We start from the raw sequence: 17,758 nt of genomic DNA on the forward strand, positions 1-17,758 counted from the left end.
ATTTTTTGGAATAGTTTGAGAAGGACTGGTATTCTTTGAATGTTGGTAAAATTCACCTGTGAAGCCACCTGGTCCAGGACTTTTGTTTCTTGGGAGCATTTGATTACTGATTTGATTTTGTTACTAGTTCTTGGTCTGTTCAGATTTTCTGTCTCTTCCTGATTCAGCCTTGGAAGATCGTATGTTTTTAGGAATTTATCCATTTCTCCCAAATTGTTCAATTTGTGGCATAACTTGTTTTGTAGTATTTTCATATAGTCCTTTGTATTTCTGTGCTGTTGGTTGTGACTTCTTTTTCATTTCTGATTTTATTTATTTGGGCCCTCTCTTGTTTTTATTTGATGAGTCTGGCTAAAGGATTATCAATTTCATCTATCTTTTCAAAGAACCAGCTCTTGGTTTCATTTGTATTTTCTATTGCCCTTTTTTAGAGTATTTCACTTATTTCCACTCTGATATTTATTATTTCCTTCCTTGCCCTCACTTTGGGCTTTGTTTGTTCTTTTTATATATCCCTTTATGTGTAAAGTTAGACATTTGTGATTTTCCTTGTGTATTGAGGTAGGCCTGTACTGCTATGAATTTCCCTCTTAGGACTGCTTCGCTTTGTCCCATAAATTTTGCATTGTTGTGTTTTCATTTTCAATTGTATCAAGGTATCTTTTGATTTCTTCCTTGATCTCATTGTTCACTCATTCATTGTTTAGTAGCATGTTATTAGCTTCCATATATTTGGGTGTTTTTCAGTTTTGTTCTTGCAATTGATTTCTGGTTTCATACCATTGTGATCAGAGAAGATACTTGATATAATACCAATCTTTTAAAATTTATTGAGACTTGTTTTGTGGACTAACATGTGGTCTGTTCTGGAAAATGTTCATTGTGAACTTGAAAAGAATGTATATTCTGTTGCTTTGGGGTAAAATGTTCTAAAAATATCAATTAAACCCACCTGATCTAATGTGTCATTTAAGGCTGCTGTTTCCCTGTTGATTTTGTCTGGATGACCTACCCCTTGATGTCAATGGGGTGTTAAAATCTACCATGGCTGTATTATTGTCAATTTCTCCGTTTATGCCTATCAATAATTGCTTGGTGTATTTAGGTGCTCTACATTGTGTTTATACATGTTTACAGAGGTTGTAATTGCTGATTAGACTGACCCCTTTATCATTATATATTCTTGTTTGTCTGTTATAGCTTTTGTTTTAAAGTCTGTCTTGTTTGATAGCAGTATTGTTAGCACAGCCTTTTATTTCTGTTTCCATTGCATGAAATATCTCTTTCCATCGCTTTAGTTTCAGTCTGTGTGTGTCTTTCAATCTAAGTGGGTCTCTTGTAAGCAGAATTGGTATGGGTCTTGTTTTTATATACATCAGCTACCCTTTGTCTTTGATTGGAGCATTTAATCTATTTACATTTAAGATAATTACTGATAGGCATATAGTTATTGCCATTTTATTATTCATTTTTTGTAATCTTCTTGTTAAAGTCCCTTTAACATTTCTTATAATTCTGGTTTGATGGTGATCAACTCCTTTAGAATTTCTTGTCTGGGAAGCTCTTTCTTCTCCTTCAATTCTACATGATAGCCTTGCTGGGTAGAGTAATCTTGGTTGTAGGTGCTTCCCTTTTCACCACCTGAATACGTCTTGCCAATCCCTTCTGGCCTGCAATGTTTTTGTTGAAAAATCAGCTGACAGTTATGGGAGCTCCCTTGTAGGTAACAAGTTTTTCTTTTGCTACTTTTAAGATTCTCTTTTCGTCTTTACCCCTTGGCATTTTAAGTATGGTGTGTGTTGGTATGGGCCTCTTTGAGTTCATCTTATTTGGGACTCTGCACTTCCTGGACTTGTATGTCTATTTCCTTCACCAGGTTAGGGAAGTTTTCAGTCATTATTTTTTCAACTAGGTTTTCAGTCCCTTACTCTTCTCCTTTGTGTACTATCATTATGTGAATGTTGTTATACCTCTTGACATTGTCTCAGAGGTCCCTTGAACTATCCTCAGTTTTTAAATTCTTTATCTTTCTTTTTGCTGTTATTTTTGGGTGTTTTCCACTACCTTGCCTTCCAAATTGCTGATTTGATTCTCTGCTTCATCAAATCTGTTGTTTAATCCCTATAATGTGTTCTTCATTTGTTATTGTATTCTTCATTTCTGTTTCCCTTTTTTCATGGTTTCTCTCTCTTTGTTGAAGTTCTCACTGAGTTCATCTATTCTTCCCCTAATTTCACTGAACATCTTTATAACCAGTGTTTTGAACTCAGTATCTGGTAGAACACTTGTCTGCATTTTGTTTAGTTCTTTTTTCTGGAGTTTTGTCCTATTCTTTAATTTGGAACATGTTTCTCTGACTTCTCATTTTGGCAGCCTCCCTGTTTGTTTTTATATATATTAGGTAGATTAGCCATGTCTTCCAGTCTTGGCAGAGTGGCTTTATGTAGGTGTCCTGTTGGTGTCCTAGTGGCACAGTCTCCCTAGTTACCTGAGCCAGGTGTTCCAGAAGTGTTTCCCATGTGAGTTATATGTACTCTCCTATTGTAGCTGAGCCTTCATTGCTGTTGGCATGTCAGTGGGTAGGACTGAGTCTCAGGCTGACGGCCTGTAAGGATTGGCTGTGACTACATCGGAGAAGCTGTTGTATGGGGACTCACCTCAAGAAGTGGGAATTGCTTTAGCATGGCTTTGGAGCCTGCCAAGTCTGCCCATTGGGTGTGTTGTTTGTGGTGCTGGGGCTTCTTGGGAGGGCGCCTTTGCAGGCCAAGCTCGGCTGCTGGCTTTCCTGGACTGGGGCCACCATGTAGCAGCTACACAGTAGCTACAGTTGGTTGTCACCTGTACTGGGATTGGAGGCATCCAGGAAAGGCTATGCTGCAAACTGAGTGGCTACAATGACAACAGGCTTTGGGTCACATAGCAAGTGGCACAAGGCATGCCAATGTCAGCCACTGCTTGTTTGGGGGTTGTGGACATTTGAGAGATTTTAGGGAAGGATGCAGCACCAGCTGAGGTAGGCCGCTTGTGTGGAAATTTATTGGAAGAAGTCTGGGCAAGGTGGGCAAGTCGGGTGGGGCAGGACAAACAGTGTTAATGGAGCATTCAGATTTGGTGCCTGCCTGTTGGGTAGGGGAAGTACTCAACAGGAGGCCAATGATGTCTGCCAGCAGTTTCTTCCTGGAGAGAGTAGACCTAACCCCTGACCCTTCAGCTCTCGCCCTAAAGCTAGACAATTCAGTTCCTCCTCGTATGTCCCTGGTGCTTTTCAAGATGCAGTCCCTGTGCTGGAGCTCAGAGTGCATGAGTTTGTGAGCAAGTGAGTCTATGCTTGGGCCCTTTAAGACCTGCAATGCCTAGGGCTCTAGCAGCAGTGTCTCACTCAGACATAATCCCTGCTGGTTTTCACAGCCAAATATAGGGATTCCTCTTCCCAGAACTGGTGCCCTGGTCTGGGGAGTCCAGTTTTAGGCTGGGACCCCTTGCTCCTTGTTGGGGCTGGGGAGCTCTGCAGCCAGGATATCCCTCCCGTTGCTTAACTGACACACTGTGGCTGTGGGACTAGCCTGTTTCTTGACTCCGCCTCTCTTACCAGTCTCCACAAGACTTCTTCGCTATATCCTCAGCTACAGCAATTAGTTCAGCTAGTGTTCAGGTGGTTCTCAGTGGGTGTTCTATAATTTAGTTGTAATTCTGATGTAGTTGTGAGAAGAGGCGAGTCCAGCATTTACCTATTCTTCCATCTTGACCAGAAGGCTCTGCTTCATGTTTACATTACATTGATTGGGGAAATTTCTAGCTGCAGGCCTTTGCTCTTGAACAACTCAATGGTCACTTAGTTGTCTGTGTGTTTTTGCCAAATTCTCTACGATGGCCTGGGAGAAAGAGGAGGAGAATCTACCTGGGGTTTGTCAGCAGTGTGGACAGAACATCCTCATCTAGGGCACTGAGCTCTGTCAGACAGTTTCGAGTTGGCCTTTTATCTGCTAATTCGCATGAACGAATGGTTTGCTCAGAAACACGAAATTGCACCTCACTATCTGCCTTCAAGTCACAGGTCATTAAGACAGTTTTCATTTTGAGCCAGCTAAAGGAGTATTATAAATGTTAAAACCCCAATTCTACACCTCCAGCCCCTTGTTGAATGGACATTTATCAAGGAAATAACAGAAAATGATCGGCTTCTAGTTGGCACTTAACATCTCCCAACCCTTGTATTTTTTCCTTCATGTCTACAGTCTTCCTGTTTAGGACTACTCAGAACAGGCCCTTGTCCGAGAGGGAGGGGAGCGGATGTGGGCCCCTGCATTGCTGTGCCGGGCTCAGGCTTCGGCCCTCCTGCTAGAAAGCTGTCCTTCAGCTCCTGCGCACAGGTGCTCTGAAGCTGACTGCTCGATTTGGTGACTTCCCTGCCTGCCCCTGGGAGTCTGCAGCATCTTCACCCCCTTTACGTGCCAGGGTGCTTCGCCCTGATGGCTGCTCCTCAGCTCCAAGTTTTCAGACTTTTCACCTGCCACCTGGTGTATCCAAACTACCTGGCTGAATTTCAGTTGTGATTCTGAAAAGCCCGAGTCTTTGCAAAGTCATGTTAAGAACCAATAGGGATCAGAATTCTTTCATTTAAATTCTGTCCATCCTGCTAAGGTTCCTGTCTACTTAAATGTGCAAACATCCTTCACTATTCTTGATTTTTAAGACTTGTGTTCAGGAAAATAGGAATTACAATGGGAGGGCAAAATGCACATCTCAGCAATACACACAAGAACAATTTATTCCCACACTGTCTATGGATAACACTCTGTTCCCCAATGTCTATAAACAGGGCCTGGTTCATGGTTCTAATTAATTAACTTTATTAAGTTGGAGCTGAAAGGAGGCGGCAACTTAAGGAAATAAAAAGCACTGGACCTCACAGACTAGTTTCATATAACTGCTTTTTAACTGACGGTAAAAGACCCGTCACTTACTTACTGCAGATAATAAAGCTAAATAGATGCCTAGATCGACTGCCTAGTACATTCTATTTCCAGCTCATCCACAGAATATGCTAACTACAAAAAAGAAAGGAGTGATTTTTCTCGTTGAGTGCAAATAGCAAGTTTATTTTCTTTGATATAGATTTAACAAAGTTAATTTGATGCCCCCAATAAAGTACAATTGTAACATTTGCATAAGAAAACTTTCCTTGAAACATTTCTTCAGATCTTTGTTAAGGTTATTGATTGTCAGATCAAAGAAACTGCAATTTCAAGTTTGTTCACAGAAATCAAAAAAACTCGTTCCTTGGGAAGTTTCAAAATGGCAATTCTATCCCACAGTCATAATTACGGGGTGGGGGGAGGGGCAGCGCGGGGTATGCTCTCTCAGCTGAGAGTTTCAGCAGCACTATAACACCATGTAGGTCCAAGTTTATGCAAAAGCTCGTGCATTTTGCAGAGTGTATTCTTAGTACATCATTTTTGGAAATGTGCTCAGTGGTCTTACAGTTTCTTACAGGTCTAATTAACATGAATTCAATGATGGCAAGGAGCTTACCAATCATTTCCTCACAGCTCTGTTATATTCAGTTTCATGTTTCAGTTTTTGATACTATGCTCATAGCACATTAATCCCAATCTAGGACAGACCTGGGCCTATATAAGTAAAATGCATGGATATGTAGCAAGACTTGAGGTTTGAAGATTTGACATTTATTGATGTGGAAAACAGTAAAGTAAACATTACAGTTGACTTAGAAACTTGGTATTTTCTTAAGGACCCATGGCTGAGCACACGGCCACCTCCGTGTTCTTTAAAACGTGTATAATTTAACCACCAAATATAGGACACATAAGTACCAGGTGACAAAAAAACATCAAAGCCAATTACAACCTTGATGAAGTCACAGCCTCAAGTCCATAGGAAAAGCACTGCCATCACGTATTTAGCTTTGTTTTTCTAATATATATCATAATTTAAAATTATATAAAGTAGCATATAAAAAGCATTCTTTTTTCAAGTGTTAGAGCTCAGAGCATGGCTTGGTATTTGGTGTGATCATTTTTTTATTTTTTTTTTTACCAGTTTAATTTATAAAGCTCGTAATCTTGCCAGCAGGGCTTCAACTTCAGGAATGGATTCATTTTTAGAAACAGAGCCAAGAAGTTCCATTTCCTTTTTTCGGTTGCTTTCCACATTGCAGGCTTCCTTCCTCTCAGCTGCCTTGGTCCTCCCTGTAGACGCGTGAGTGTCTAGATTACAATTAAGCTCCTTGGTGACTGGAATCCTCGTTGAGTTGCAACTGATACTGCAGTGTGAACGTGACCCTTCTGTCAACTGCACTTTCTGGTTTTCTGCAGTAAGGAAGAAACATAGCATTTACCACCGTGAAAAGCAAGGACTATGCAGATTACAAAATATAATTCTAAAATAATTATTCTCAATGAACAAATCCTCTTAGCTATATTAAGCTAAAAGTATTCAACAGAGTAAGGTAGATTTAAAATGAACACGCAGAGGTTAAGAATAAACAAGTATAAACAGACAATCATTTCATTAGCACTTATGCTTATTTCTTTCTTCCTTTATGCCTGGAATGCGCATCACTCAGTGATGATCAAAACTTGGTTCTGCATTTCATTCAGGTGTCTGCTCAAATGCCATCTAAAGAAAGAGGTCTGCTCTCCCCATCCATCTAAAATGATGCTCACTCTCTCACCACAGCATTTCCCCGCCCCCTCGCTTTTCCCTCCACAGAACTCATAACCGCTGGACACATTTTATATTTGTTTACTTGCCCATTGTCTATCTCTTTATTAGAATGTAAGCTCTGAGACATCAGGAACATTGTTTTAAATACTGCTGTAACTTCCGTGGCTAAAACAGCCCTGGAGCAAAGTAGGTGTTCAATAAATACACATTGGGTAACGAAATCATTTCCACACTCTATCACCCAAGATAAGCATTAGTTTGAATAATAATGAGATTAATTTCCTTTTGGCACAAAATCAAGGAGAAAAGTTTATAATAGGAATTTAAAAAATCGACAATTTCCCCAAAAAGAAATACTAAATTTGGCAAGGAAATTGTTAAAACTTCCTAGCAAAACAGAATTGCCATAACTTAATTGTCAAATATTTACACAGTGTATATACATACATATTTTCTTTCTTTCTTTCTTTCTTTTGACAAGTGACAGTGATGATGACTTATCAAGGATCTAAGGAGAGAGTTGCAACAGCTAAGCACTAAGTAGCTCTGGCTGATTGACTTTTCCAAAGACACTAGATTTTCTTTTAATTAACTGACTCTCACATTGCACAACCTTATGAGCGATCTCTCTCACAGAGCTCAAACTGTGAAAAAAGAGACACCCTCAATATTCATGTAACCTTGAATGTGGCTTGAAAATGGCTTCAACAAACTTGACATGACATTTAAAGTTTCTTGGTTATTCGCTGAGAGATGTTCCATTATCCCAATAGTAATGACTTTGGAGCACAAGCAGTCACTCATGACAGTGTGTTTTATGTGAGTGCTGAAAACTCCAACCGAAAGCAGCTTGTACACTAAAAGGTGGCTGCTGGAGATATTTACTGCACTGTCATTTCCTGACCAGGGGCTTTCCAGTGATGGATGAGTATTTTACACACTTTCTTGGACAATCTCAACAAATTTTAGAAGCATGATCACCTTTTAGCTGCTGGAAGAAAATAAATATACTTTTCCTATCACCTTCTCTATCAGGTGGGTAATTGTTACCCAAAACCAACATCTGACGGAGCAGCGGTTTTCTCTCCCAGCCGTCTGTGTCCTTCAGTTTCCAAGGCACATCGTGCATTTGCAGCAAAGGGCGTGGTGGGCGTGGCATTCCTGTAGTTCCCATGGCCACACACATTTATTTATTGTCTAGCACGCACCCTTTTTCCCCAAAACGTGGTTGAAAACCACATCTGTTGCTAAGTACAAATTTTTAGTTAGCTTACTGCTCCTTCCCCCAGATGCTCCTGTCTTTTCTTGTTATTTGATTTCTTGTAAGTGACTCTATCATGATGATATTTACAATAAACCAGCTTTCTGCTAGTGGGCAACTCCAGTCACATGTCTGATGGCAGAGAAGAGATTAAATGGGCTAAAATGTAGGTCTATAATATATGTTATTCTGTACCTTCCGTGGCTATCATGCAGCAAGCCCAACCCCAGTGTGGCAGAGTGGAAAGAGCTTGGGATTTTAAGGTCAATCTGGGTTGAAATCCAAGCTCTACCACTTGGCTTCACAGGTTACTTAATCTCTCTGGATTTCAGGTTCTAATAATCAACCTCACCGAGTACTTGGGAGAATTAAAGGAAATAATGTGAGTGACACCCAATTTTCCTTCCCCCTTTCAAAGCTTTCCAAGGGAGGCATCTACCACCCGAGACTTAGAGGACAGTTCCAGATGCTCCGACCCTTGCGATTTTCTGGTACTGCAACAGTCAGGGCTGAAATAACATTGTATTAACAGCTTGTACTTATGTAGCACCTTTACTTGTAAAGCATTTGTTGCACTTTATACATTATCACCCTCATTTTACAGAGTGAGAGGTAAGAGCAGAGGGAGGTTAAGTCACCACTTAGATTTCGGTACCGAGTTACTCAGTGGCAGCAGCCCAGTGCTGTCTCCAGAGATACTAAGGCTGTCTCAGAGAAATCTGAAAAGCTTTTTGCCAAGGAAAAATGCTAAGTAATTCAAAGCTAAGTTTCATGATAACTTAGCTTCGAATGTCCTGTACTTAATACTTCAAAATGCTTTCTCTATGCTTGATCTTAGCCAAATGGCAGAGAAGAGGTTTTCAAAATGCTTTCTGACATGTTTAATTCTCCCAGTAACTGTAGGGTGGAGAGTATACCGATGTAAACTCCCTCAGCACACAGCATGTCCGATGTCACACATGTACTCCTTTCCTTCCCCGGTCCCACTTAAATTCATGATTACAAACTTCAAGTGCAACCTTAACCCCCCTACAACCCCCCCCTCCATGCGCCCCTCCCATCTCCTAGACAACTATTTCCCACCTTCAAAACATCCGGCAGGATCGCCTTCACTCTCACTTAACACATTCATCGAAGCGATGAGAAGAGAACAAGCCCCCATAAGCTCTCCCTGTGTACGCACTGAACGCACAAACACCCTGCCCTCCTGTCAGGGTCTGCTCTGCGTGCCCCTCTGAGGGCAGTGCCTCAAGGGCAGCACCACGCTACTCTTGCCTGCCTATTCAAGGACATGCCTCTGGCCGCTGTGTCCTCACTACCCTTCCTGTGACCAGTCTCTTCAGCACACACGCATGCTGTATCAAAAGTAACCTTAACCTTAAGAGAAAAGAACCCTTTGACTTCGACTCCACGTCCTGGTCCATTTACCACCTCCGTTGTTGACTGACTCACAGCAGAACCTCTCAGAACTGGCCTTCCTCGCTTTCTCAGTTCCGTGCTTCCCACTTTTTTCTTGAACCCACTCCCATCATGCTTTTGACCCTTAACTCTTCTGAATCCGCTCCCGCCAAGGTCACTAATAAATGGCCTGTTGCTAAAGACAGGATTTGTATATACCCACTTGGATATTTCGGTTGTCTTTACTCAACCTGTACCAGATCTAAGGATGGAATGCCTGGCAGAGCCTGGGTTTCCTTTCAGAGTCTGCTCTTTAAACTTGTTCCGAGGTTGAGGTGGATAACAATGGGAGGACCAGAGCATTCTTCCCTTCTGAGAACACTCCACAAATAGCTGGGAGCACGCTTAAGGGACAAAGTGATAAGAGAAAAACCAAGCTGGTATTTAACTCCTCTGTGGCTTCAGATAGAGAATCTTTCATGAGAAGCAACAGACAAGGCGAGATAAGAAGAGGCCGTTCCTGAGACCACTGAATAAATAAAAAGGGAAGTGCACAAGGGTTTCTGTAACAATGAGCTATGGCTCTGTCAGAAGTTTCTAGACAACAACTCCGGCCCTCACATTTAACTCTCCGCATCCCGACAGCCCCTGCACAGGTCCCCAGACATGGGAGATCCAACTTAGAGAGCTGAGGGGGTCACATTTTAACTTGCAAAGCAGATAAGTGAAGTCGGGTTGGAAGCGTCTTCTATCCCACTGCAACTAGGGACATTTTTACAGTTAGAGGAAGGTCCCAAGATGAAAGTTCACTTTTATATAAAAATGTTATTGTAATATTGGTTAAAGGCCAAGTGTCTTTTGCTGTAACTATTATTTTAAAAGTCCCCTGTTAATGGCTTCATGTGGGCTGAAAACTAGAGACCCAAATTCCACGTACTTAACTGCAGTTAAAACATGCGCTTAATTTCTAGAAGGTTCATTTCAAACATCCAGGAGGTGCCACAACCCTGTACGTTGGGAAGAACTGCATACAGGTGCTCAGAGGCATGAAATAAATTTCGGCCAGTGGGCTTGTCCTTATCATAAGAAATTAGAAAGTTCCACACAAAATGACCTACCTTGGACACATAAACTCTTTCGAAGGTAAGACTGGGGTATCAAGAAAAAGAGAAGCATTTTCTATTTCCCATCAATTCAAAACTTTATCGATAGTTTTTTTTTAAATGGAAAACAAAAAATATTAAGACAAAGTAGAATGACTGTTTAACTCTCCAAAGAGAGAAAACTTGTGCCATTAGTTTGTGCATTGGAGCCAAGGCTGCTCCTGCGCCCCCCACCCCGCCACCCCAAGATATTACAGCTGGTGTCTGTTAAGAGAAGACAACTATCCAGGACTCCTGACAGGATCCAAAGCCCCCGGTGTTCAGCAAGGCCCGGCTGCTGTTCTTAGCACGGGCCAGTAAGAGGATCCTGCCCACACATCTTGTGTGGGTGTTTCTGTAGAACAAATAGGATGAAAATACATGCTGTTTCCCTTTAACGTATGAAAGCTCACTAATTTCATTCTATTTCCTCCTATGATTCTTACTATAAGAATTGATTCTAGAGTCTCACCATAGCTTTTTCCCCCTCTGAAAATGAAGGAAAAGTTGAAAATCATTGAAAAGTTGAATGGCTCTTAAATACAGATAACTCGCTAGACTTAAACATGAGAATAAAAGCTTTAAACTGCATCAGTGTTGGGTCCCACGTGGCCTTTGGCAGACTAGAGATTTGGATGACAAAGAAAACTAAAAAAAAACCCAAGAAACAAATCCCCACCATCCTGAGCTAACATTTCCGTTGTTTTCTGAGTAACACAAAAGACAGAGAAAACCAGGAAAATTGCTGACACAAAAACATAAATCTGAATATATGCAGCTTGGCATCAAATGAGGAAATACTTCAGCCAAGAGTCCTGCCTCCTGAGCTACCAAGGCACAGCTGCTGCCCTGGCTGGCAGCCCTTGGGGAGAACCCCTCGGCTGCGGGAAGTATCAGTTACGGTTCAGAGAGAGGCATGATTCCCTTTAAGTCGGTATTGATCCCCCATCACAGTGTGGTTCTAATGGGCACGAGCTTCTTAGAAGTGCCAACTCTCAGATGAAATATGAAATCGAGCTCCTGCCTTTTGTGGTCAACCGTGAGCCTGTGGCAGCTTTGACAGGAGGACGAACATGGAACTCCGGCGTCCTACATGGACCGCATCCATTGGGTCTTCTGTAATTCGGTCTCTCCTTACAATCCTTTACCTTTCGCTCCTGACTCTGACTTGGGCCTCTACTAAGGAACTGTTTGTTTCACCCCAGCAATGACTTGACTTTGGTGAGGGACAAAGTGATTCATAAATATAATTTTAAAGCACTACTGGGTCTACGTGATAGTAAAGTGTGTGACAAATATATGTTTTTAATCTATGCAACAACGGAAGTTAGTGCCGGCCGCCAGCAGCCCACATCCCTGTGGCTTTCCTTAGTGCTGATTTACTGATGCTATAAATAATTGTCTTCCCTCAGCTTCATTTTGCTGTTTATTTTTCCTTTTATATTGAAAGTGTATAAAAATGATAAAAAGAGCAAAGGGGCATTTTGTATATAGTTACAATCTTTCAGGAGTGCTAAGAAACTGTTATTGAAACCATATGTAAAAACAACAAACCAAACCAAAACAATTACTTCCCCCATTCAAACAAAACAGACAAAGCAGAGGATGATAAGTAAAAGGTATTATGTCTCTGAATAGAGGAGGTACTTGACAATTAAACTAGAACTTTTTCTGTTTTTTTTTCCAGAAAGTCATCAAATGTACACTTCTATTCAGTCTCGTTCTGTAACACTGCCCTTTAAGTAGAACTTCAAAGCCAGCACTGCCATTTTGCAATTTCCTGTGCCGAGCCACCCTAACGGGTCGTAGGGCTGGAAGGAACTGGTGATGAAGCAGGCTCCTGAGCAGAGCCAGAGACACAGCTCAAGTCTTCAGATCCCTGATTAGCACGCTCTCTCACAATAACGCCCTTGACCACGCTTACTCTTCTCTTCTGCTTTTGGATGATTCATTTTTAGTTGTCTTTGATAATTTATTTTACCTTTCAGTCCCTTGCCAAGCCGACGATGCCCATTTTTCTGTCCCTTCTACATTCTTTTGGCCGAGATCCCACAGCTGCAGTCACTGTCTCTAGGAAGGAGCACCCCAGCCCTGACAGGCGGGCTCCCGAGCTTTTATCTCAGTGCCCTACCATTATTCAGACCACACGTGTTCAAACCAAACTTCCATATGCAAAGCAGTGTCCTCTTCATACGTAAAGCAACCACAGCACCTGTTTACCAGTCCCGCTATCTGCTCCCGACAGCTGCCTCAGGTCACTCTGCACTTGTGGTGTCCAGTACGTGGCTTACCAGCTAGAAAGCAAATATTTCTAAAGAATGCGATTGCCTGTCAGCCAATGTACGACAGGTAGGAAGTGCCTTGATAAGTTGATCTGGTGGTTTAAGAGGAAGAGGGTGGGGAGATAACATAGGACTATGATTTGATATTAGTGTTATCAAATATATATATCTGAAAAACTCATTACAGGTTATTTTAAAATTTTTTCCAACAACCCTAAAAGATAGCTACTAACAACTCAGAAAACTGAGGTGTAGAGAAGTTCCCAGACTGTGAAAGCCCCACAGATCTTGCTAGTTGCCTCTGGCAAGCCCAACGTAGAGTTGATGCTGCCCAGGCTCTGGGGCACGTGATGGGGCCGACAGACCGACAAACGGGGAAATGGACAGAGCACTTTATATATGAGAGGTTTCAGGAGGCCGATCCCTCATGCTAATGACTGGGAAGCTGTTGTTATATTGGAAAAATAACCAGCTAAAGAAATACTATAGGACCTACATATTCTCCAGAAGTCATTTCTAAGCAGCATCTTATAGCGTGCTTTCAACTTTTCCCTTTATCTTTCATATTTCCTAATTCAATATTTGTTAGAAACTTCCAATGCACAACAGGTGTTTCTTCTGAATGACAATCTATTTCAACTCCATGTCACTTTGATTCATAGAATCATAAAATGTAGACTTATGCAAACTCAGAATCGGGAGAGCCTTAGTTACGTGGTAGAACCATCTATTCAAGGCTTAAATCCCATTTATGCAGCCTCTTGTCAGATGGTCGTCTAGCCTACGTTTGAAGACTTCCGGCCATACCCTCATAATCATAGAAGGCCATATATTCCTCCTTTGCACAGCGCGAATAATGAAAAGTTGTACCTTATATTTTTCTAGAGTTTGTTTTACACACTGGCCCTACTCATTTTTCCCATTAGGGCTGTATGAAGTGAGTCTAATTCCTCTTCCACTCACCACCCCTTCACCCATTAAAAGACATATCACATTCTCCAAATCTCTTTGTCAAACCAAACAGCCATGATTCCAACTCTTCTCCTTTAAGTAATAGTGGACTCAATTCATTAGCTGATTCAGCGAGTATTGAGCTACCATGCTAGGTAATGAGTCCTTGAAACACTTAGGATTCTGTCATTTTTATTGTAAACATGCAAAATCATAGTCATTTAGTAGTTCAAAACTCTGGGAAGAACCAGTACCATAAGAGAATAGCATTGTACGCTCATGGAATCCTTTTGAATTCAACCTTTAAAAAACTTTCCACGTATACTTAATACTTGAGATTGATTTTCATTATATGCCTAATAAAAATCTGCAGTGTTTCCATTCACTAGAGAATTCAAACCTGGGATATCTGTGTGATGAAGACTATGTCAAATTCAAATAATTTTATGTATGACTATATACACAGCAATGCTCTTTTACTTCTCCGCAGCCTGTTACTCAATACATTATGTTAGCCAAATCTAAAAGATAGTAATATGTTCAAGGAGTAAGAAAATCTTGTATCCATCTAACTCTGATCTAATGAGTAGGTCACCAACTCCATGCGGGCAAGGACCTTTCTGTTTTATTCACTGATGTGTCCCAGGTATAGTAAGTCCTCACATATGGTCTCTGACAGGCTCTTGGAAACTGCAACTTGGAGTGAAAGGATGTATAGCGAAATGACGTACAACGAAATCCACTTCAGGATTCAGGATCGCACTTGCCAGAGCTCATCCCGGCAGTTCAAGGGCCCAGGTGGGAACCCGCCCTGGACAGCATGCCCTTTCTTCGCGCGGGGCCACCCCCACACACCTGCACGCACCCACACTGGGACAATGCAGACACAACCGTTTACCTCGCGTGCCTGTCCGTGGGAAGTGGGTGGAAACTGGAGTCCCTGGAGAAACCCACACAGACAAGGGGAGAACGTGCAAACTCCGCACAGACAGGGGCCCTAGACGGAAAGCGATCTCCCCTTGGTTAGCATTACAACAAAACAGGAGGGACTGCACAGTTATTCGAGGACTTGCTGTACTTGGAATAGTGGTGCCTACCTCTCAATGAATGTTTGTACATCATTTCTTGAGCGACTGAACCCAAGCATAACATAATTTTACCACCTTGTTTCACTTAAAGTTTTATAGTAATCCTTTAAAACAACACTTTGGAATAGCATTACCTAAATAACAAACTGATGACATATCATATAATTATGATTAATGTATATTTTTTGTGCTTCCTGGTCTCTTGAGGACATAGCACTGAGTCTAAGACAGCTGTCCAATAGAAATATAATGAGTCAGCAAAGTAAGCTATATATGCAAGTTAAAATTTTCTACAAATCACATTAAACGCTGTGAAGAATCAGGTGGAATTAATTTTAAAGATGTATTTTACTGAACCAAATGTCGACTTGCCAGAGCTCACCCCGGCAGTTTTAGCACGAAAGCAAAATAAAATGTACCGATGAGATCTTTAACATTCCCCTTTTGGCGGACACTAAGTGTTCAAAACCAAGCATCTGTCACACTTACAGCACCCTGTAGTCTCAGTCCAGACCAGCTGCACTTCCAGAGCTCAGGAGCGCACAGTACTAGCTGGAGTTTCTACCAGCGCTATCACCTGCGACACGCTGGGGTTGGATATCTTTGTAGAAACTTACAGTGATAATAACTTCACTTCAAGTTTGATTTTATACTATTAAAGACCTAATAATTATTAAAAATAAATTAGAAATCATAAAAAAAATTTAAACTCTAGTTAAAAGTTAAAGTTCAAATTAGAATAATCCATATCCTAATGGAAATTAATATTGTCCATTTACCCATATTGGCTAAGAATACTTCTATAACTTATTTAAGACACCAGCAGGGGTCCCCACCGTCCGGGGCCGAGGACCTGTACTGGTTAGGAACCTGGCAGCAGAGCAGGAGGTGAGCTTGAATGTAATGTGCTCGAATCATCCCCAAACCAGCCCCCCAACCCTGTCCGTGGGAAAATCGTCCTCCACGAAAATGGTCCCCGGTGCCAAAAGGGTCGGGGCCCGCTGCCGTGGAGGGATGTGCAGTTCTCCCGGCCGGAGCAGAAGTCACAACAGCAAGATAATAAGCCCCACCCTTGTGTGGGTGCGTATTTTGGAATCTTTCACTCAGTATTAGAAATATATTTATTCTGCAACTTACTTTCCGGTGTAGTTTGGATTAGTAGACTTGGCTTTGTTCTATGGTCACGGGGTGCCTACAAATCATGATTAGTTATCATATAAATATGTGCTGTTAATTACATAGGGAGATGATTGCAGCTATAAATACATTCCTACTCCTGAGGTAACCCCCAAATACAGACTTTATTAAAATCAGGTCAATAAATGAAAGATAACCTATTAACAAAATCAATTATTACAGAAGGAAAATTTTTTTCTCAATATTTTAACTTTTTTAGCCACGTAAGAAATAGTCAAGTGAAAGAATGCAATGTTCCAAAATTTGAAGAGGAAGGGACAGTTGTATATTCCTAGGTAATGTGGATTTATGTAGCTTTTGCGAACGGTAAAGTAGACAATGGCTAAAGTTAAAAATACAGTCGTGACAGGCAGATGCTAATTACAACACGCCTACGGCCGCTGCGGTCTAAGTGTTGACATGCCTTTCCAGCCACCCAAGCCCGGGAAGACCAGGCTACCATTCAGAGACTCTTGTGCTTTTACTGCATAGTTCTATACACATTTTAGTAAGTCGGTGAAAATTAGAAGGGTCTAACATTAAATGTGGCTCTCCTTCTTTCCAAAATGAGATTGGCCTTTATTTCTTGCCATTCTTCTATTCAAATTGGAACCGAAGTACAGAGTTGCCACTGTTAGAAGCTGATAGACTTGCCTTTTTTGATTGTTCTATTCATAGCCCAGCAGCATGGAATGATGGTACCAAGTTTCATTATAAAATCTGAAACTACTTCTAAGATTTTGGTTTCATATATTTCTAGAAAATGAGTTAAAAAAAAAAAAGATCTGGCCTGCGTCATAGACATTGCTCTAAAGAGAGCAGCTCAGACTAGTACACTACTGCCTCCTACTGTCAGTTTGAGGTAAGTGAGGGCCTCAGAGGACGGTGCTCAACCTCAGTCTATTTATATAGACTTACAGGTCACTGGCCTTCTTCCTCCCAAGTACGATTTACACACTGTGCCCTGGGATCATTACCTAGGAAGCTCTGTTGATGTCTTCTGAATTTTTCTGAACTCTTTCCCGGTTCAGAACTCTTTACCAGATCTTTGGACAAAAACCCAGGAAATACCCTGAGTATGGATCTCATCCGTTGAGAGAGAGAGAGAGAGAGAGAGAGAGAGAGAGAGAGCGAGCGCGAGAAAGCAAGCGCGAGCGCAAGCCTGGTTTTAAATTTACAAAATGGTATTTGTCCTTTTAAAACTCCTTTCCACATTTTTTTGTTCTTAAGATTTGTTTTTCTCTCCCCCTCCCCCCACAAAGACTTACCACATATACATCTGTAAGGAAAAATCAAGAGAAAAAAATCTGTATGATTTTTAAATCTTTTAGCAGCTTTCTCCTAAATAATATTAACAAGTATGAGTTAAAATATATAGTAGAAAATATAACGATTAATTAAATCAGAAAATGTTTGAAAGCTTTATTTATGTATCAAAAATATGGACAGAATATGTAAGTATTTAGAGGAAATACAGGGATGGGCAAAAGTAGGTTTACATTTGTTCATACAGAAAAATACAAATTAAGAAGTAGTAATACAGAAATAAGCCCATATTTCACATACTCACAACTGGAAACCTGCTCTTGCCCATCCGTGTATAAACCACTCACTTCTAGAATCAGTACGTTTGGAGCAATGATTTGGGCGCTGGTCTCCAGAGTCCTTTGTGCTCAAACTGCAATTTGACTTATGATGGTTTCGCCTGAGTCAAAGAATATCGATCCACATTTTAAAGGTAAGATTTTTGATCGGAAAAATAAGTCAGGCAAA

At 41.2% G+C, this 17,758-nt stretch overlaps 1 protein-coding gene across 1 annotated transcript in view; it reads right to left on the reverse strand.

The window, feature by feature from the left end:
• Window positions 1-5,088: 5,088 nt before the first annotated feature.
• The window catches only part of DIAPH3 (diaphanous related formin 3), a 455,761-nt gene continuing 443,091 nt past the window's right edge, over window positions 5,089-17,758 (reverse strand). Inside the window, exon 28 of the mRNA XM_053916803.2 lies at window positions 5,089-6,329. Within this exon, the coding sequence (XP_053772778.1) occupies window positions 6,067-6,329 (263 nt within the window). The 3' untranslated portion in view covers window positions 5,089-6,066. The remainder of the gene's footprint in view (window positions 6,330-17,758) is intronic.

The sequence above is a fragment of the Desmodus rotundus genome, chromosome 13 (assembly GCF_022682495.2).
Source record: "Desmodus rotundus isolate HL8 chromosome 13, HLdesRot8A.1, whole genome shotgun sequence".
NCBI lineage: Eukaryota > Metazoa > Chordata > Mammalia > Chiroptera > Phyllostomidae > Desmodus > Desmodus rotundus.